The 21,950-nt window shown below is 42.4% G+C and overlaps 1 protein-coding gene across 1 annotated transcript in view; it reads right to left on the reverse strand.

Annotated features, from left to right (window-relative positions):
* Positions 1-3,416: 3,416 nt before the first annotated feature.
* The window catches only part of scarf2 (scavenger receptor class F, member 2), an 86,219-nt gene continuing 67,685 nt past the window's right edge, over positions 3,417-21,950 (reverse strand). Inside the window, exons 10-11 of the mRNA XM_039770659.1 lie at positions 14,761-14,913; positions 3,417-6,406 (exon numbers count right to left, since the gene is read on the reverse strand). Of these exons, the coding sequence (XP_039626593.1) occupies positions 5,256-6,406; positions 14,761-14,913 (1,304 nt within the window). The 3' untranslated portion in view covers positions 3,417-5,255. The remainder of the gene's footprint in view (positions 6,407-14,760; positions 14,914-21,950) is intronic.

Genomic DNA, 21,950 nt, shown 5'->3' on the forward strand with positions numbered 1-21,950 from the left:
CAATTGAGTTACAATTCCTAGGTTATGAAACCAACCAGTTAGAAATTGACCAAGCAAGAGAGTCTTCAAACACTTCAGAAACACATTGAGGGAGTCCAAACAGAGGTGGGCAGCTCCTTCCACCAGCTAGGAGTTACACATGAAATGATTCTGGGCTGAGATTTAATACCACGCAGAGGTAGCATCACCAGATGCCATTCATCAGCAGACCTCAGTGGGTGAGAAGGAGCATAGGACCTCACATCACTGACCTACTGACTACTCTCTACTCAAGCATCATGGATTTGAACTCAGTAGGTGCTACCACAGGGAGCCAATGTGGTAATCTGAAGAGAGGATTGACATGTGCTTGAACACCAGACATGCGGATGCATTTTGAATCATCTGCAGTAACTTGGTGACACCTGCCAGGAGTATGAAAGCCAAGACTAGGAGTTGTGCTGCATTCTCGGTCTGATCTTGCTGGGAGAATCTGCAAGAATGAGAGACATTAGCAACACGATCACTGAAGAATGGCTGGTCATCGATCACCACCGACTTGATGGGTGTTAGCCATAATGACACAAGCCAAACAGAGATTCAGCTTCAACACTGTGCCACCTTGAAGTGACTACCATCAATCCAAATACAAGCACACTTCAGCAACAGTGTGTAGAACTCTCAGCGGATTACTGGAGATAGCGGACAAAAGCAAACGGGGCTTTGCCATATAAAACACACAACCAACAGCAGAGCAGGTCGCATGATTTGTTTAGTCTGTCCGGCAAACAGCAGCCCTCCAAGTTTCACGTCAGGAGAGTGGGCCTTGCAAGATCTGGATTCAATTAGAAGCCACATGATGCATCTTCTCAGTTTTCAGGTTAACATGCCCGGTCCTCCCAACCCCTCCAGCCCCAAAATGCGAGGCACATGATGTGCGCCGACTGGCCCTCCACACACACACTGCACTGACTGTTCAGCCATGAATGGGCCTCTTATCCCCCGGTGCAGCCCAGCAGCAAGTCCCCGGCTCCAGTTTCTGCACTCGTTTGATGTGACTGCAGCAAAGCGCCCCCGGTTAAATGGATGGTCTTGTTTCCAAAGGGTCAGCCAGCAGTGGGTTGGGAGCTGTAAAACAGCAATTATTTTAAGAGCAGATGACTTGTTCCCTTTTTTTTTATAACTTGACTGGCAGAGATCAGTAGGAAGCTGTTAAGACCCAATGCTGTCACTAAACATCTTCAAATATAAAGCCCATGGCTTGGGGTTTCAAAAAGGGAGGAGAACCTCACCACGACTTTTTACTGTTTTTTTTTTTTTAAGAGGATGACTTACAATGATTTTGCACTTTTCTCATCTGAGACACAGTCTGTAAAATGTCTCGCTAGACAAATCAGAATTGCAGAAAGCTGTCCTGAAGATCCTATGATGAGAATTCGCAAGCCACTCGCCCATTAAAACTGCCCTTCTGTATTATTGGAGTGACAGCTTAAAGGTGTTTGGTGTTAAGTTCAAACCTCTCTTCTTCTCGTTTCTTACTACTGGTTTTTGACATCTCCAGTTTGTTTGAAAGACGTTAGCTTGCCTTTTGAATACATGTTGTATTTCCTGGTGCTCTACATTAAAAAATGTGCTGTCTCACCCTGGGACGCAGAAGTGGCCTTTATGGGATGTGTGGGGCCTAGGGCTGACCAAAACCATGCGGGCCTGGTTACGTCAGACGCTGTTACTGATATGTGTGGACTGTATAAACTGGAGAATATAACTTGACAAATATGACACGTGGACCTCAAAAGTGGGCCCACTTAGGCGCGGAGCCTGGGGCGGTCGTGCCACTTGCCACCCCTAAACGCCGCTGTCGCTGGGTCGGATGTCAAACAGCACAACTAGAAATGGCAGGACATGTCTGGAGGACTGAGTGACAACTTTCCGGCACGGTTGCACAATTCCAGAGAATCACGAGCTCACCCCATTTTCTGACACCCAATTATGTGCTCCATGACTGAACCAGTGTCTGTGCAAAGGCTTTACAGGTATGGTGAGCTCAATTGCAAACTCAGCCCTTTTCTTTCTTTTATAACATTCTGTTCTGGTATATAAAACACGCAATATCAGGCAGACCAGTCACAGCGCACTACACGATAACGTGCCGTGAATCCACTTGACTTGAGCATTCCAAGCTCTCATCCTCTTCCTCTGTATGTTTAGCATTTGTTTACTCAGAGGTTGATGCGCTTGCTGCTTCCTGAGCAGGTCTTGTTTTCTCCACCCTAGCGGCCGGTTTCTTCTCTTCTTCCGTCGGCATGTTTTCACGTTAAAACTGATTAATTCAGTGTTTGTGTTGCAATTACTTAGTACTTTTTTCTTAATTTTTCACTTAAACAGTCACTTAAGTCTTCAATCTGCCTCAAGAATGATTTAAGATATGAAGAGGTAGAGGAAGTGACGGCAAAGGTGGTAGAGATGAGAATGGCGCCTGTACACATGCGCTGCACGGCTGCCCACTGCCGAGAGTTGATTCTAGAATAAAACAAAATAAAAATAAAAAGAGCAATCACCTTGGAGGCCAATCATCACCCCGAACGCGGACAGTAGAGGTCACGTAGTATATGTATACCAAATTTCAGGTCAATAGGTCAAACGGTTTTCAAGCTACAGTTGATTTAAAATCCTGGACAGACAAACAGACAGCCACAGTAGCGTATTATATAAGAAGATGATCTCTCTTGTGTTTGTCAGGTCCAAAACAACCATGTTACTTAGTGTCTGTAGCCATGTTATATGCATTGTACTTTCAGGTGGGTGATACTTAGTGGTCAGCTCTCACATACAGAGAGTTAGCCCCTGTGATTCAAGGCAAAATTAAACCTGTTCAATTATGTCGGGGACCCGGGTTCGCTTCCTGGGTCCTCCCTGCGTGGAGTTTGCATGTTCTCCCGTGTCTCGTGGGTTTCCTCCGGGTACTCCGGTTTCCTCCCACAATCCAAAGACATGCAGGTTAGGTGGATTGGCGATTCTAAATTGGCCCTAGTGTGTGCTTGGTGTGTTTGTGTGTGTCCTGCGGTGGGTTGGCACCCTGCCCAGGATTGGTTCCTGCCTTGTGCCCTGTGTTGGCTGGGATTGGCTCCAGCAGACCCCCGTGACCCTGTATTCGGATTCAGCGGGTTAGAGAATGGATGGTTGGATGGAATTATGTCGGGATGAAGCGCATACTTGTTGGATCGAGCTGCTGGATATGTCAGGCTACACAACTGGAGGTCACTGGAGCTCACCCTGACTGCCCCGACTCTCTAAAATGATATAAACGACTGAAAGCAGTGAAGGAAACATCGTGGAATGTGACCGGAGTAAATTCACTGTTAAACGGAAAAGAATCCCAAGATGAAATCCTTCATCCTCTTTCAATGGCAGAATGAATCACATGCATGCTAATAAAGTCTTGAATGAAATATAAAAGCCAGTTTATTGACACTAGTATAAAACAGAAGTAGCAATGGATTTATATTAATAAGCACAGCTTATAACCCTTTAACAATAATACTGTCAAAACACACGTCAAGTCTTCGAATGCAGGCACAAGGAGAGCACATAGCCTGGAGAACGGCTGTACCTTCCATGCTCTCTCTTGGTGCGCAGAAAAAAAAAACAGCTTGGTGGGCACGATGCCCCCGCCACCTCCCCCGCTTCAATACTGATAGAAGAGCTCCAGGCACAAGTCTCCCTTTATTGGCACTTACAGTCCAGTGAACCGTACCCTGAATGTAGCTCCTTTTTCACTTTTGCTCCCAATCATTGACAGTCCAGGATGCAAGAAAAAACAGATGACCTGTAGATTGGCTTTCCTAGGGTCCAAATATCTGAACTATTTCCATATTTATTTTGAAAGTTTATTGACTAGACAGTTTCATTCGCATCACAATGACAGAAAAATGGCAAATGCAGGGTAGGTGTTAACATAGGAACGGCAATCCGGGGGTAGGCAGTGAGACTGTTGGCTGGTCTGATTAAAATGTTGGCCCCATCTGAATGTTTTCTGGTTCCTTGTTAAACACCAAAGTGCACCTCAGGACTATTCATGGAGTTTCGGTGGAGTTCATTTACCCCAAATGACACTTTATGGTTATAAATGTATTTTCTATAACATAATCAAACCATCTAGACTGTCATCCTCTGTGAAGTGGATGAATGGCACCATTGCAGTTTGGACTCGACTTCTCTTAAGCACAATGGCACGGCAACTTCCAACAAAGCCAAATGTCGATAAGCAGTGGCTACAATTCATCACAACCCGCTAAGAGGTAGATGTTAGCTGTGGCCGTGACCCTTAAGGTGTAGACAACTGCCATCTTAACATTTAGCAGCAATGTCTGAGAAGTGCCAAGCTGTCCTCTCCCTTAGGCTGTCACAGGTATTTCATTTAAAGGGACAAATTCTCGGAAAGTATACTCAAATATTTTACGATTCATGAATCATTCAAGTACCAAAATGGGCTTAGCATTCTGAGGCGGTCAGACATAAGCATGACCAGTGTGCACCATCCATCGCTCCTCATTGATCTGCCAAATGTTTCAGGTTATGGTCGAGAGATGAGTATAAGGAGCTGAGTACATGTTTATCTGGAATTCATCTAAATTTCTTTACTGGTGCTTGTTTGCAACATTTGTACTTTGGCGGGATCTTCAAAAATGACACTTTGGATATGGCTGTAGCAGAGGAACCTACCATTCTTCATGGGAGTCGTTTTGAACATTGATATGGTAATCAAGCTTTTGGATGAAGAGCTATCACATTACTGAACGTACTTAGTACCAGCAGAATTTCGGCAGCCACACACATGGCTGAGCTGTTAATTGCTGTCAAAAATCTCACACGCTGTAACAACGCAGACACTTCATGAGTCTTCAGGGCAGAGGAGAACAATCTGTCTATCTGTGTTTATGTTTTTGGAGATCTTCTCAAAGAGCTCTATGGAATTGTCATTCCTTGTTCTCCGAATTTTAAGCAAAGTTGTCGAATGTTTGTTGTGCAGCTTATAAAAAAACAAAACAAAATATGGAAGCGCGTGCCTTTTTCTTCCCCATAATAGGATTCCAGAATGTACAGAAACTTTGGATTCAATACAAAATGTGTACAAAAAAAAAATAGAAAATAGTCACATCCAGCCTTAGGACAATCCTAAACGTTTAGTTCTCCGAAACACTGCTATGTTTAAAAAAAAAAAAACTCTTTCGGAGTTTATTCAAAGATGTTTTGAACACCCCTGGTGTCAAAGTCTCTTACTTTACAATCTGAGGGGGCATTATTGCAGTTTTGGGGTGGGATTTAAATTCAGAGTCCAAAGTTCCTTCCCTGCCCTTCTTCCTTGGGGGCTTTTTGATTGGCGTCTTCTTGGGTGTCGAGTCCTCCGTTTCCTGTTTGATGTTATTCGAGTCCTGCTTCTCAAGACTCTTCTTGGCCTCCAACGCCAAGGTTTCTGACACGGGGGCAACCATCTTCTGCAGATTGTTAGAAGTGGGCAGCAGAGGTTTGCTGGGGCTCTGGTTGGTGCTGGATATGGAACGTTTGGCTTTCTGAGGAGGAGTGGGCTTCTCCCTCTGGGCTTGGGGGGACGCCACCCCATTCTGTTTAGTGGAGCCTTCATTCCGGTTAATGGTCTGGGTCTTCTCTTTTAGCTGGGCAGCTAAAAGAGTAGCTGCCTCTGAGCTCAGGTGTGGGTGAACAACTTCCGATCGAGATTTACTTGGACCTTTGGGGCCCTCTTTGCTTTCACTGGTTTTCCTCTCCCTGGGGAAGTTGCCGATTTTTTTCAAAGCATTCTGAACTGCACCATTGATATGCTCCATTTGCTCATGACCAGACTTGGCCTTTCGAGATCGATGCTTGTCTGGCGATTGACTGGAGTCTGGGGAACTTTGTTCCTTGCCAAGCTTTGCAGACCTCTCCTTTGTCCGGCTACTGTGCTTCTCCCTGCTTTTGTCAGAAGTGTCACTTTGTTTCTTATCCTTGCTAGAAGGAGACATTTGACTTGTCTCAGATGACTGGCTGGTATCAAACTTGCTATGAATCCATGAGATTTTGGGTTTGGTGGAAGGGTCGGGTGGGCGAGGCTTAGCTCTTTCTGGTGATGGAGGCTTCCCGTTGCCCTTGATATCACTGATGATGCTATCATCTTCCTCTTTTGACTGTTTGGACAATCTGGCAATCCGTGCATAGAGAGCACCACTTATGGATTCTGATCCGCTGCTGGAGCCATCACTGTCTGATGATTTCAGCACAGGCACTTCACTAGTGTTGTCCCAGGGAGAAGCTTTGGGTGAGCTAGTTTCTTTTAGGGAAGTGTATTCACCAGCATCTTCTTCGCTGATTGGTGGAGCGACCTTTTCTAGGACGTTTTGGCTTCCTTTGTCTTTATTCTCAGTTATGGATTCTGAAAAGACAAGGATACACATTTAGATATATTAAGATGATATTTTAAGATATTGTATTTTGTAAATTCTTGTATCATCAAAAAACAGGACTGAACTTCTGAAACAAGTGTACGTTTGGATGAGCACAAGAAGTTTAACTGCCTACTATAGGATTGAATTTTCCACAAAAGTGGGAACATCAAAAAAACAGAGACCTAAACAAAGATATATGTAGCATGGGAGGCTTTTATCTCTCTTCATTCTCAACATTACTTCATGACCATTTCCTAGGTTTTCCTGGGTTAGCTGATTGACCTTCAAGTCTTCCTCCTCCTCTTCTTTCTGCAGTCCTTAACATCCTTTTGGGGTGAGGCCTGTTCTTTTCATATCATCCAGAACCACCTCCAACCACATCATTTTTGGCCTCCCAAAGGACCTCATCTCCGTCACCTCCATCTTGTTACACCACTTTACCCACTCATCCTCTGACTTTCCTTCCACTTGTCCAAACCTGCCTAGTCTCTTTCTCCTCAGCACAACTCTGATCCCCTCCACACAAAGCTTTTGTCTTAAACCAGCACTCAGTTCAGTAACCCTCCATGTATTCATCTAAACTCTGTTCTATCCTGCTTTCCTTCATGTTCTTCCTTTATCTACCGTGTCTAACTCTCATAGACTATACTATTCTTCCCACCGCTTTCACAAACTTCTGTCCTTTAAAGTCAGAGAGACTCCTTTAGAAGTCACGATGTGGGACTTCCATGTACTTCTCAACCTGCCTGTCTCTGCTGTGCCCTGTCTCCACTCAACATGCCATTTAAGTAGCACAACATCCCTACTTTCTCCAAAAATCCATTTTCAATATCAAAATGTACATTTACTACAGCTATCAACATTCCGCACTCCTCTCAGAGACTTTCTAGAAACAAAGGTCGCACTGTGGACTAACCTTCACACGTGGAGTAAGCTACCAAGTAGCTACATCATTTATATGAAAACATGCTATATAAATAAATATTGTTGATGTTGTTGTTGTAGTGTGGTAGACAGTAAGACTTTAGGGACTTTCAGAACTCAACTTGATGTTTTTCAGAAGAATTAAGTGGATAGGACTGGCGAGCTTTTTTGGGCCAAATGGCTTTTTCTCATCTAGATTGTTCTTAAGTTCTCTACACCTTTTGCACACCCACTTTCAGCAACCCAAGCAATGGATCGTGTTTTTATCCACCCACGTCACGCACCTCTTCCATGCCTCCTATCCCTTTGCAGCCAGCTATCATTGCTCACACATTTACCTTCCAAACTAGCTCTCCATTTCAGTATCTTCTCCTTCAGTTCTGCTTTACTTTTTGCCATTAACACAAAGTCATTGGTGTACATAGGCTCCCATGACAATCCTTTCCTCACTTTTTTGGTTATCGCCTCCACTATCACAAAAAGCAATGGATTGTAACGGATTTCCTAGTGCAGCCCTGCTGTCACCCCAAAGCATTCATTATCCCCATCTTCTGTCCTGACCACCATTCGTGTCTTCCCATACATTGATATCAATTCATTGCTCACCTCAGCACATCTCATGGAACGTCTTCTTCAGATCTACAAATACATACACACGGCTTCTTTCTCTTTCAACTGAGTCTTTTCTTGCATACATCTAATGACAAAGATCTCATCTGTTGTTCTCTATGCAGGCACAAATGTTGCTAACTTCCACTTCATCCCTGATTCTTTTCTCTAGCACTACTGATCCCATGACCTTAACAGAAGATTTTCACAGCACTGTTACACTTGTGTAAAGTGTTATTTTGACTAATCTTGGTAATATTTCAGAAACTGATATATAAATCTGTAGACTTTAGAGTAGGCACAATCATGGGTGAGCATCACCATTGCACAGTGATCACAGTGGAGCTTCACAGCTCCAGGACTCTGGCCTCACCACTGTCTGTGCAGACATCATACATTCTCCTGCTATGTGTTATTTAAAATGTATTACATTTTTAGTTAATTATGTATCCCTTGTAATTGTATTTTTCTTGTAAAATATTTTGAGTGTCATATCTTATATAAAAATATTCTCCAGAGTTAAATGTCTTTGTTGTGTGAGCTTCTCTTTGGAAATTCTCTGCTTTTCCTGCTACTTTTCAGATATGTGGTTTGCATTAAAAGACATCTCTGTACTGGCACTGGGTGGACAAGTGTGGGTATCTGTGTGAATGTGTGATGCAGTGACCAGAAAGGCCTTCTAGGTTTCTCTCCTACCTTGAGGTTGATGTAATGGTGTAGTGGTTTGGACTTCAAACCCTGGGGCTATTGGTTCAAGTCCCACTGCTGACACTGAGCAAGTCACTTGAGTTGCCTGTGCTCCAATTGGAAAATGCAAAGAAATGTAACCAATTGTATCATAAATGGTGTAAGCTGCCTTGGGTAAAGGCGTCAGCCAAATAAATAAATGTAACTGGACCTGGTTATATGTTTTTATGATCCTGAAAGGGATTAAGCTGGTTTACAAACGAGTGAATGGGTAATACTGTGGACGCACAGTTGTTTTCTGATCAAAGACATAATATTAGTTTGATTTGTCACTTTAAATATATATTTGTGTGCTTGAGGGGGGAATTCCATAGTTGCACTTTTTGCACTGAACAGAGCTTATGTAGGCTTAGAAAATTGAGGAATGGATTAATTATTTACACACTTCCAGGTTTTTCATTTTTTCCTTCTGTCTATTGTATAAACAGAATATTCCATCCATTCATCCATCAATCTGATGGCTGCAGTAAGGACCTTCTCCTAAACTCTGATTTGTGCAACTCTGAATTTAATTCTGGTACAGTTATGGCACGCATGGGTCACATATCACATATACCGAACTAAGTGTCAATGTAGGGTTGTGAAGTTTTTATATTTTCTGATCTTTCCACCTTTTGCCTGGACTTACTATCATTGGACTTACAATGACCTTAAAGTTAAATAATTTTCATCTATCTTGTGCTACAAACCATTAAAGCAGAAGGTTAATACATATTTGGTTTACTGATGAGCACTGCCTTATTTCCAAATTATGTTTTATTTGTAGGTTAGTAGGTTTATGGTTTATAGGGTCATCATTGTCACATCTACAGAGTCCAGTGACATTCTAACTGGCGTGTGCTAATGAATATGCTACACGTCACCATGCTCTGGCACCAAAATCAGAAACTTATGGTATGGTAGTAACAATATACTCAGTAATCATGAGTATAAGAATTCCACCTTACTCTGTACCTGTGACAATATTCACCTACATACAGGGGATTCAGAATGTATTCAGAAGATCTTCAAATGCATAAACTTGCCATTTTGGACACCAGTCTACACTCAATAACACATAATTGCAAAGTGAAGACAGGTTTTCAGAAAGGCTACAAGTTTATAAAAAAAATTCAAAGACTGGAATCTCTCATTCATAGCCCCTTTAGAAGCAATTCCAACATTGAGTCTTCTTGATAAGTCTCTACAAGGTTTTCCACACCTGGATTGGAATAGTTTATTCCATTCTTCATAGCAGATCCTTCTGAAGCTCCATTAGGATGGGAAGTATTCATAAACTGTCATCTTCAGGTCTCTCCACAGATATTCTGTGGGGTTTTAGCCTTGGCTTTGGTTAGGCCACTCAAGGACACTCAGAGACTTGTCTCAAACTCACTCCAGCATTGTCTTGGCTGTATGATTCAGGTCATTGTCTTGCTGAAAGGTGAACCATCACCCCAGGACATCTCTGTGTTTGGTTCTGCATTTGATCAGTCTTAGTTTCCCCATTGCTGAGAAGCACCCCATGGTAAGATGCTATCACCACCATGCTTCAACATAGGAATGGTATTAGGAAGGGGTTGAGCAGTGCCTGGTCTTTTCCAGACATAGTGCTTAAAATTCTGCTGTAAGTGTTCAATTTTTCCCACATCAGACAAGTTAATCATTTTCCTCATGCTATCAGAGTCCTTTAAATGCTGTCCTATGTCTTTTAGTCAAGAGTGTCTTCTGTCTACCATAAACACCTAAAAACATGGAGTGCTGCTGGGATGGTTGTCCTTCCAACAGATTCTTCTATCTCAACAGAGGATCTTGGTAGTTATATTAGAGTAACCTTTGGGTTTCTGCTCATCTACTTGTCCAAAGGCTGTTCATGTCTGGATGCTCACTTTGGCCTGTTGGCCAACTCTAAGAAGAGTCCTGGTGGTTCCAAACTTCTTCCATGTCACAATTTAGAAGCCACTAAGAACATTAAAGTGGTTTTATCATCTTGCCCTGATCTATGCCTCACCAAGATTTGATCGTGGAGGTTCTTCAGAGAGCTTCTTGGACTTCATTGCTATAAGATTTGTGGGACCTTCTACACACAGGTACACGTGTGCCTTTCTAAATGATTTGTAATCAGTTGAGTTTGCCACAGGTGGACTCCAATCAAATTCTAGACAGATCTGAAGAAGAATTTAGATTAGATTAGATAAACTATTAATCCAATGGGAAATTTTAGAATTAGGGTTAGGGTTAGGATAAGCAGGGTGAATCTAACCACAATTTAGAGTACCAAAGCAAAGGGTCTGAATACTTCTAGAAATGAGAGATTTCAGTTTTTGATGTTTAATAAATCTGCAAACCTTTCTGAAAGTCTTCACATTGTCATTATAGGATATTGAGTACAGACTGATGGGCAAATTTACCTATTTAGAATGGAACCTACAACACAATAAAGTGTGGAGGGAACAAAGGGGTCTGAATACGTTGTGAATGGACTGTATATGCACAGAAACTTCTAAATGCAGGGTGGACAGTCTGTCAGGGCTGTACATGTGAGCTGGAGTGGAGAGATTGAAATTCCTGCAGTCCGTTTCTTTCAGTCTCTATCAGTCTCAGATTTGTGAGTCATACTTTGGAACGCCGCCGCAGACCGCATTTGCCCTCCATCACACTTCCTGTTTGTGTTAGTTTAATTAATCAGTGGAGTGCAGAGGCTGGCCATGTCAGTGGGTTCTGTGTGTACACAAAGCTCTGCTCTGAGATGTTCATTGGTTAAGTAACAGACATTTTTATTTATTCAGGAACTCACTGTCTCAAATTTTATCTTTATCATCCTCCAAAATAAGAAAGTACAGTTTAGGTTTCAGTGCCAGGAAGATCTGTCAGTCTTGCTTTTCTAGCAGGCACAGCAGCAAAGCCTTAATAGAAAATAGAATAGGATTAAAGTAAGATGAGCATGGAAACCAGACCATCCTGCTGAGCTCCTAACTCAATTACTTCTTCTTCCAAAGTGACTTGACAAGCTCACCTTGAATTTTGATGACTGTCATGTATGCGTATCAGAGCATCTCCTTCTGGGATCACATAAGGTATGTGGTACCACCCTGTGATGAGAGGGGGATGCTATCGTTAACAGGCTTGTCTTCTTATTCCCTCACAGCCTTCAAAGAACCAGACCTTGAGGGCAATGGGGCCAAAGAAGCCCCGCACCTTCCGCTCTTGGCAGTATAAAGGAGGGATGCTCCTCTTATTTGGGATTAATAAAGTATCTATCTATCTATCTATCTATCTATCTATCTATCTATCTATCTATCTATCTATCTATCTATCTATCTATCTATCTATCTATCTATCTATCTATCTATCTATCTATCTATCTATCTATCTATCTATCTATCTATCTATCTATCTATCTATCTATCTATCTATCTATCTATCTATCTATCTATCTATCTAATTCAGACCTGATGAGGAAGGTTTGCATGATGGCAACTTGCCAATCATTTTTTGCGCCATTGTGCACTCCTTTGGCGACAACTTATTAAATGGGGTTTTGCCCGGTTGGCACTCCAATTATGTTTGGTCTCGCCTGGAGTGATCCCTCAACCCGCTACATGACAAATCACTTTAATCTGTTAAAGAAGAAGTGAATGGACCATACATGACAGAAAGCATTGAAGAAGTATCCATGTTGATTTTTTTTTTGTTTGCTTGTAGTACTGAGCTTTTGCTCCAAATGGTGGCCCCTGGCAAGTGCCCATTGTGTCCACAAGATAAGATGGTCCTGCTGGTTTTCAAAGCAACCAATCCTCTGGATCAGCTCTTATTCCAGAAGAAGCCATTTTAGCTCAATTACTCCTATATTAAAGTCACACACCGTTAAGACTGTTAGAACTTATCAGTCGTGAGGTTTTCAACACTTTATATAGACGACCGTCATTACCAGATACTTCTAAAAATTTCTGTATAGACTGTGAATGAACTAGAGGTCGAAACACCTACTCACTACAAACTCCTACTTGACACTAGAATGTTCTGGAAACTTCCTCTTGCTACCAGCGTTGCCAGATGTGCACGTTTCACAGTAAATTTGGCTATTTTTGAAAATGTTGTGAGGGGAAAAAGTCAGATGTTTTTGTCATTTTCTAAGGGTATACCTTATAACCTCCAAGGGGAATGGATGTTGATGGTAGTCAAACTCCAAGGAGGACCCAACTCAGATGTTCACAGCACGAAAACTCCTCCGGGCCATCAACAGCATCATTCATTGGACTGGCTAGGTGGGGTTTCAGCTGTCATTGGGCTGGAAATATTTCCTGGATCTGGCAACCTTGCTTACTACTAGAATGTTCTGGAAACTCCACCTTAGGACTAGAATGTCCTCATTTGCCTCTTTGTTTGTTAATAACTAATCACTTAGTCAGTTAAGAAGCCCATGCATAGTGATAACAATACAGATGAAATGTTCAAAATGGAGTGACCTCTAAACGTTTAACAATCAGGCTGGAAATTCACAGGTAAGCAAGCTATCCCTAAGGACAATGCTTGTGGAGAGGTCATTCTACAAACATCAATGGACCACTCTGTTCGACAGTAAGCAAGGTAATAAGTAGGCCAGCCCTAATGGACAAACCTTGGGGAGAGATGAACCTACAAAAATCAACTCTTTGCATTGGTTTGTGGACCATCTTATTCTACAGTATAGAATGTGTTACTATACTTGGTTGATTATGAACCTTATAAATGGTGGACAGAAACTCACAATCATCTGGTGGGAGTGCTGAGAGATGCACACTTGAAAGATCTGCTCTGTTTGCCTTTATAAAGCAGCAAGTGTTGTGTGGAAGGCAGCTGGGTTCCCAAAATATTCTTTGTCACCCTCACCACTCTTAAGCCGAGCAGGTGGCGGACTCCACTGCACACTTGCTGATGGAGAAATGCGAGGTACATCTGAGAAAATAGAGTCCTCTGAACTGAGTTCAACCTGTTTCAATTAATTCATTTATTTTTGATCCCAAGTAAGAATCGTGTTAAAGTAATCCTTTTACATGAGAAAACACAAACGTCTGAAAGGAGAAACGGGCAACACGCACCACTCTCTCCAGTCGCCTACTGTGGTGTTTTGCTCCAGCAACTCATTTTCTTAGCTGACACATTGCTAAATGTCCACAAGTGCTGCTGTGATCACCTATTGGGCTGGAATCATCTGCCAACTTCCTCCTGGAAGATGCCTTCTGTTGAACACTTGTAGCTGCACATGGTTGGAATTGAGGAACTGTGATGGTGATAGCAACATGTGTTTAGATGCTAAAGTGATGACCCATGTATATATATATATATATATATATATATATATATATATATATATATATATATATATATATATATATATTTTTTTTTTGTTAGACTATATAATCCCGAGGGGAAATGGATAACTGTTGGGGTTCACAGCACAGGGTCAGCCATTGTACGAGCACCCTGGGGCAATTTTCAGGTTAAGGGTTTTGCTGAAGGGCCCAACGGGGTAGCATCCCTTCTGGCAGTAATGGGATTTGAAGTCGTATCCTTATCCTTAGAGCCACAACTCACACTCTAAAAGAAAGAAAGTGAGTGGAAAAACACATATGATGAAGTAAAGCAGAATCAAAGCCAAGGAAGGAGCAAGAACTCAAAAAAATGCAAGATGATAAAACTGCTTAGATTTCAAATATTTCAATTCAACAAATATTAAGGTTGAGGTGTGTTAGGAGCAGTAAGCTAAAAATGTTGGATGATGTTAGTTAAAAATCTCAGTGTGTTCAGTCACTAAGTGTTTTATTTGTGTGTTTGATACTCAAAAGAACCTTCCCAAGTTGCTGGATGTTAGCGGTGCCAGTTGGTGACCTAAGCTTTCTCTGGCTTTGTCATTTTGCACTGCACTGCTAGTCCAACCAGTCCTCGTCGTAATTGTATTCTGTTGCGTTACACACACCCTTCCTCTTGGATCAGCTTGCTTGTGGTTTTTAAACTCAAGTAAAGAAGCAGCGTGGAGTGGGGGCAGTCATCTAGTCATGTTTTCCAAAACACAAAACAAAAATAAAGATCAAGACTCTACCTTCATGAGGTACACAGTACACAGGCCCATCATCAGTGGTTTCAAATGAAGAGAAAGAACCCTGGGATGACCAGGAGGGGGATGGCTGCTCCGCCACGGAGGGAGGTTCAATGAAGCTGCAGTTAAATGTATTTTCAGGGTCATGGTGTGCAACTGCAAGTGAAAAAAAAAAAATGACATCTTGTTACCATCCATCCATTTGCTTAACTCACTTATACAGGGCAGAGTCGTGGAGAAGGGGGATCCATTCCTAGCAAGCAACAGGAGCAGGATGCCGATCCATTGCAAGGCAAACACACACTTGCCAGTTTAGCATCATCGATCCAACTAACTTGCATGTCTTTGGACTGTGTGAGGAGATTGGAACCGCACAGGGAGAACATGCAAACTCCACACAAGTGGCATGAACTAGGAGTCCAAAAGCACTTCAGAGAATGCCCACTAGAGAGAGAAATCCCAACAAAAACACTGGCAAGACACAAAAAGGATCTTCTACAATCTTTATAAAATACAAGATTTAGTCTTTACAAAATATGAACAACACAAGCACAGCAAAAACACAACTAACTCATAATGAACCACCAGTAACTGTGGGAGACCCTCAGGATTTCCCTGGAAGTGATTTGCAGGTGGACCCACCTCTTGTAGTACCACCCACAAAATACATGTTACATAACCAAAGCAGCTTACATACATAGACAAAGCCAAAAAAAAAGAATAATTCACATAATCAACATAAATAAAAGAATCAAGAATGAACGAAAGAATCAAAAAACATGAATTAGAAACTGAGAAATGACAGCAGGGAGCACCCAGGACTCTGAAATCTTTGCTGCAAGAAAGGATGCTGCCCATTCGTCACTATCATCAACAAAACCATCATTTGTGTTTCATAAAGTGCCTTACACAACAAGAACAAAGCTCCGAGACTGAAACTTGTCATAAACTTCCTTCTATAACTTTCTAAAGATCAGATCATATCTGACAGAGTGTACAACTTGACATCTCATCCTGGCACTGGTCACGTCATGCCTTGATTACGTCAACTGCTTGCTGGTAGCAGTACCCGCACGTGCTGTCAAGGCACTGCAGATGCTTCAATATGTGGAAGCTCGTCTCATATGTAACCAGCCTGCCCCTGCAGAAACGAAATATATTGCAGTGTGTCCAATAAGTACTTGCACATATCTTCCATATAATGCAAATATATACAATTCAAATATATATATTTTAAGATTATACCTGGAATGAAGTATAATGAAATATATATCTCACTTATTTGATTGTAACAAACAAATTTCCAAATATATTGTGCACAACACATGCAGTATACTGTGTGTTTATCTTTTACCTGGAATGAATAAAGTTGTCCCAATGAAATCCCCTTAACTCACGTAAAGTAGTTCAAGTAGGTAGCTACCGAAACATGTAGGCCCCAATTAACTCTATTGTTCAAACAATGGTGTATTCCTTCTCTGATATTCAGTAAGCACCTCACTCGTCCTGCGGTCTAACTATTCAAGCTAGACAGGCAGGGTGAGCTCCAGTGGATTTTATTACACCCCATACAAGATAAATACATTATTTCAACAATTATTGACAGACATTTTGTTAAATGTAAATCTTCAATATTAGTTTCTGGATATTGATAAAATCTACATTAACGTGTCATGCATGTGTGTAGGAGGAGCACCTTCCAGACTCATCAGAGGCATGTCAAATTAGCATTGTTCATGATGGCCATCAGTTCTGTCCTCCACCACTACCTCCAGCAGGTCCAGAAAGCATCCCATAATTGAGACTGCCTTCTTAATAAGCTTTCTGCGTGCTGTGGCTGCCAGTTTGCCAGAAATGTGTGGCAGGCTGGAAGCCGGTCTGTCTTTGCATGGCAGGGGGCTGGGATGGTAGTGGTGGTCATGGCCACGGTGCATCCCAATCTGGTTTGGACCTCTCGTCATTGTAAGTGGTGGTCCTACCAGGCAAACATTGCCATAGGTGTGTCAGCTACACGAACCTGTTTAGCACCACGATAGCTGGGGACCGATCAACTGATACTACTACCTCACATTTACATTCGTTTTCAATCACTTCGATCAAAATCAGAGTCCGACAAGTCAGAGAGTCTAATTCAGCGACAATATGCAAGATGTCATCCACACAATATTTCGCTTTATGCGGTCACTTTGATCAACGGCGCAATGTTGATGCCATTTTTGCTGTTGTTTGCTCCTCGCTACTTATTTGAGCACATGGTATCTCGGTCAAATTAATGAAGCTAACTTTCCTTCTAATGAGGAGAATCCAACTAAAACATAACTTGGGTTTTGTCGTCATTTACAGTTGATTACTGCCTTCGATCTCTCCTTTTGAAAAAAATCGACATTCTCCTTGAAAGAGTTAAGTGATGTTACTGTGTAGGGCTAAGATTCACACCGTCTATAAGACAGTGATTTATTTTTTTTTTTTGGTGGAAATTCAAGGGATTCACCCAGCCTTGGCCTGACCCGCACACACTCACAAGCAGAAACACAAAACCAATGAATGAATAAATATATTAAATGAAAACCCAATACAAAACAACAACAATCAGACAAACATCCCCTTTCCCCTATGGCGGCACAGTTGTAACATAACAATGAACCACAATAATAAACTCTCATGACAATGGCCTTATACAGTCCAATACAACAAAAGTGGATGAAATGGTTTGGTGTGAAGATGACAGTCCCAAGAACAGCTTCCGTAGAAAATGAGTGAAACAGTCCTACTGGTGGTCCTGAGCGGCAAGGAGTGAGATTTACAGGAATGCTCCTTTTCAAGACGCACATCGGTTAATCCACCATTTTGCACATGACAGGCAGGCATGAGGCAGTCTATTCATCTTAACAGGAAATGATCCAGGGCACAATTGGCTTTTCAGATGACACGCTGGACAGGATACACAAAAACACAGATCTCCTGTTGCTCTGCCAGGCCCCCCTTTTCAACTTTCCCACTGGCCTCTTTCGTGCCCAGCAGCCCCTACTTCCGTTTCATTCATCCTAGGTGGGTAATCCCCCTTGGGCTGCTGGGAAATGGAGTTCTTTCCAAGGTAGTAATGCTACAACTGCCCAACACAAAGTTGTTCAACATTTGAAACACGTCATTAAGGGAATGCGGTCTCCCAATAAAAACGAGCATGCTCTGCTCTTACAGTTTCTCTGTGCTATAAGACCAGTCCAATCTGTCATTGATGCAGACCCCCAAGTACTTGTAGCAGTGCACCCCTTCCACATCCACTCCCTGAATTGGGACTGGATATTGAAGCTCTTTGTTGTGACAGTTGCTGGGTTTTGCTGATGTTAACTGGCAGGCAATTCTCAAAGTTCTCCGATCTGCCATTAATATGGACCCTGAAGAACTGGTAGGAGTGGACCACCTCTACTTCCAATCCCTGAACAGTGACCAGACATAGAGGTTCTTTGGTGTGGGGAAATGTAACTACCAGCTCCTTGGTCTTGCTGATGTTAAGCTGTAGACAATTCTCTTTGCACTAAGTTCTCCACCTGACTCCCCTCCTCTGTCTCATCCCATTTGTCAACACACCCCATAAGTGCTGAGAATTTCTGCAAGTTGCTTGACCTGTTGCTATATTTATAGTCTGAGGTGTACAGAAAAAAGCAGACAGGCCTGTTCATTGTGGTGCTCCAGTGTTGCTCTCATGGTCCTTGAGCCTCACAAACTGTGGTCTTCTGAACAGATGGTCCGTTATCCAGGACACCACAGGCTCATCAGCCTGCATATCTCTGAACTTACCACCCCTTCACAGGGATGGCTGGATGGTGTTGAAGGTTTTGGTGACATCATCATGTAGGTAATGGCATCTTATCCTTCAGTCTTTGTCTGATATAAGGAGACTTCACACACTATCCCTCATAAGCCTTTAAAGATAGATGGCGTTATTAAAGTTCTCGTGAAAACTATACATGAGTCTGCTAATTTCAATTAGCATCTTAAAATCTGGATGGCCATTGCACATTATAAAATAGCTCCTCATTATAAACTGATCAAGAAGATTATCAAAGAAAAAGCCATCTTATAATATTTTGCACTAAACACAATGACTCAAACTCAATCGTGCAGATGTTCACAATAATATTGGAATTGGAATTTAGATCAAAGGGCGACAACTTTAGTGCATTTTCTCCTGCGTACCAGCAGAGGTGATAATCCCAAATGCTCTTCCCATTAGAAGAAATGTTCAATTTCTCCAGAGTTATTACTTCTGCTCTTCTGGTTTGCTGATCATGGCTTGCTCTTTTCCAAATTGGAAAGCTAATTATAGCAAAAACAAGTAAAGATGAAATTTCACATTTCTCTGTCCTGTGTATTCTAAGGAATCGGAGAGAGTCACCGAGGAGCACACGATTTCCTTTCGACTTCTTCCTTTTGTCTCTTAACATCTGTTGCTTTGTTGGCCTCGCTTCAGATAAATCACTGAGCTGAAATGGCTGGGATAAATTTGGCCACTTCCTATGGGAGGCCCAGAGGCCCCCGTATGGAATGTGTTGGGTTTGGGTTCCCTGATGGGATAGGGTTTCACACAACAGCAAGCCACGTTCTGCGAGCAATGAGGAAATCAGAGATGTCGGAGAGAAAAAGAACAACAGACAGACGTGGCTCCCCTCACATTGCAAAGAGGCTGGCATTTCGTAGGTTCAACCTCTGCCCTCAATCAAGGGGACAAAGAAAGGTTTTTGCTAGTGCCTTTAGGGTGCTGAGCCTCTGCATCATATCAGAAAATACTGGCATTTGCTCAAAAACTGCTTTGTAGAAATAAATTTTTTCTGGGCCACAGCACCATTTTGGAAGTGACAGCTGGCACAGGGGTTTCCTTGAGTCTGTCTGTCTGTCGTTTTTACTTCAGGTTGAAGGTTACTTGAAGCTCCTATTGATGCAGAGGTCTCTCCTGGCTGAATGCTTCTCCGAGGCTCATCCGGTCACCAGCACCCCAGCTGCCTAATAACTGCACCTTGGCTTCAAAGCAGCTTTAGAAAGAACAGTTGAAGCCTATAATAATATGAACACATGGCACACACCAACTGCCAAGACAAATAAGGCAAAGGACCAGAGCATTCCTTTCAGATTGAATAACATACCCCTTTGGCAATAAAAACACACTTCTTTTAGCTCGCTCTACGCTGGAAAAATGACTTTACTGAAAGTGCCTTGCAAATGGGGTCTAAAACCGACATCTCTTTAATGACCCGCCATGAAACACAGGTCCTCCATTGTTCTCCTGGCTACCTCTAATGAGCTTACTCTTTGGATAAGCGCAGGTCTCACACCCCCTGTCTCCTCTCGGGTCCTCAGAGAGTTCCCATAGGCCTCCAGGCTAGTCTTGTGCTGGTAAGTCTGGCTTGCTTTCTTTCTTTGATACCTGTTGACTGCACTGGAATGTTAAATGGTTCATGTAAGAGCAGCAAGTGGGTGGAGGTACATCAGAACGGTAGCAACTGAAGCCTTGTTCCAATTTATTGCATTTTCATATTGTTTCTATAACTGTTCAGTTAAAGCTATGGCTTACTGTGCCATCTGGTCACTAAAGACACTTGATCCATGCAGAAAGAAGAGGAAAATAAGCATGAGGAGGATATTCCAGTGGAGAAGCAGGGACAAAGGTGTGTTAACATTTGTTCTGCATCCAAGCTAGAAAAACCGGCTTCTGTCCATTTGTTCTAATCTTATCTACTATATAATGAGATGTTACTGTCTGTGTCTTTGTCTGGTCCCTCCGAGCAATCTGATTGGTTGTTCCATCAGACATGATGGAGAGAGTTGAAATGTTGAGCTTGAGAGGTTGACACAAACAAGGATACCAAGGAAAGGCAGAGGAGGAATGCTGAAGGTCACTTTCAAAGACAGGAAGTATTCACAAGAATACAACTGATGCTTTCACAGTGGGGGCCTGTCTGCCACGGGTGATAGTCCAAAAGCAGGACGGAGGTGAGTATCGCCTCTTGAAATGAAAGAGTCTGAGAAGCAGCTTTTATGGGAATGCAATCTAGAGAAGTGGCGGGCAAAAGAGGTTGAGACACACGAGGATACATGTAGGAGGAATGCTGAGAGTCACCTTCAAAGACAGGAAGTATTTGTAAGAACACAAATGATGTTTTCACAGTGGGGACCCATCTACCACTGGTGGCAGTCCAAAAGCAGAAAGGAGGTGAGCAACACACCTCGAAATGTGCGTCTGAGAAGTAGGCTTTATGGGAAAAAGATCGAGAGAAGTGCCCTGCACTCACGAATGCTGAGAGCCGTCTTTTAAGATGCAAGGTACAGTATTTGCAGGAATATAATTGAGGTATTCACAATGGGGAATTGGGACCGATCTACCATTGCTGGTAGTCCAAAAGCAGAAAGGAGGTGAGCAAGGTCCATCAAATGACAGAGTCTGATATGAACTTTATAGGAACATGATAGAGAGAAGAAGTGCCAGGAAACAGAGGTTGAGACACACAAAGATACAGAGGAAAGGTGTAGAAGGAACACTGCGAGTTGCATTCAAAGACAAGAAGAATACAAATAATGTTTTCACAGTGGGTAATGGGGGTCCATCTACCATTGGTGGTCGTCCAGAAGCAGAAAGGAGATAAGCAAGGCATCTTGAAGTGACAGAGTCTGACAAGCAGGCTTTACAGGAACACAATCAAGGAAAATGGAAATGATGGGCAAGAGGGTTTGATAAAAATGACGATACTGAGAAAAGGTGTAAGAGGAACGCTGAGAGTTGCCTTTATAGATGGGAAGCATTTAAAAGAATACAAATGATGTTTTTACAGTGCGGACCCGTCTACCATTGGTGGTAGGCCAAAAGCAGAAAGGAGGTGAGCAGCGCAATTGAGATAGGAACAGGCACACTAGAGGATACCGAAGGGAAGTGTAGGCAAAACATAGAGGGTACATGAGGGGATAGCCAATACTTTTTGATTTTTTGTATTATCTATCTTTGACGTGTAACATAGCTAGTATTTAATTAAGTACAGAAGAGAAAAAGATGACTCCTTGCTGTGAGCCAGAGCCATAAATAAAACAAATTCTTTTACAAAATAATTTAACAGGTTTCTACATCTCATCTCATCCCATCTAATTTTCTGAGATCACTTTTCCAGGTGAGTTATGGTGGCAGCAGGCCAAGAAGGTCCGCCCAA

This window comes from Polypterus senegalus, chromosome 12, assembly GCF_016835505.1.
Source record: "Polypterus senegalus isolate Bchr_013 chromosome 12, ASM1683550v1, whole genome shotgun sequence".
Taxonomy (NCBI): Eukaryota; Metazoa; Chordata; class Cladistia; order Polypteriformes; family Polypteridae; genus Polypterus; species Polypterus senegalus.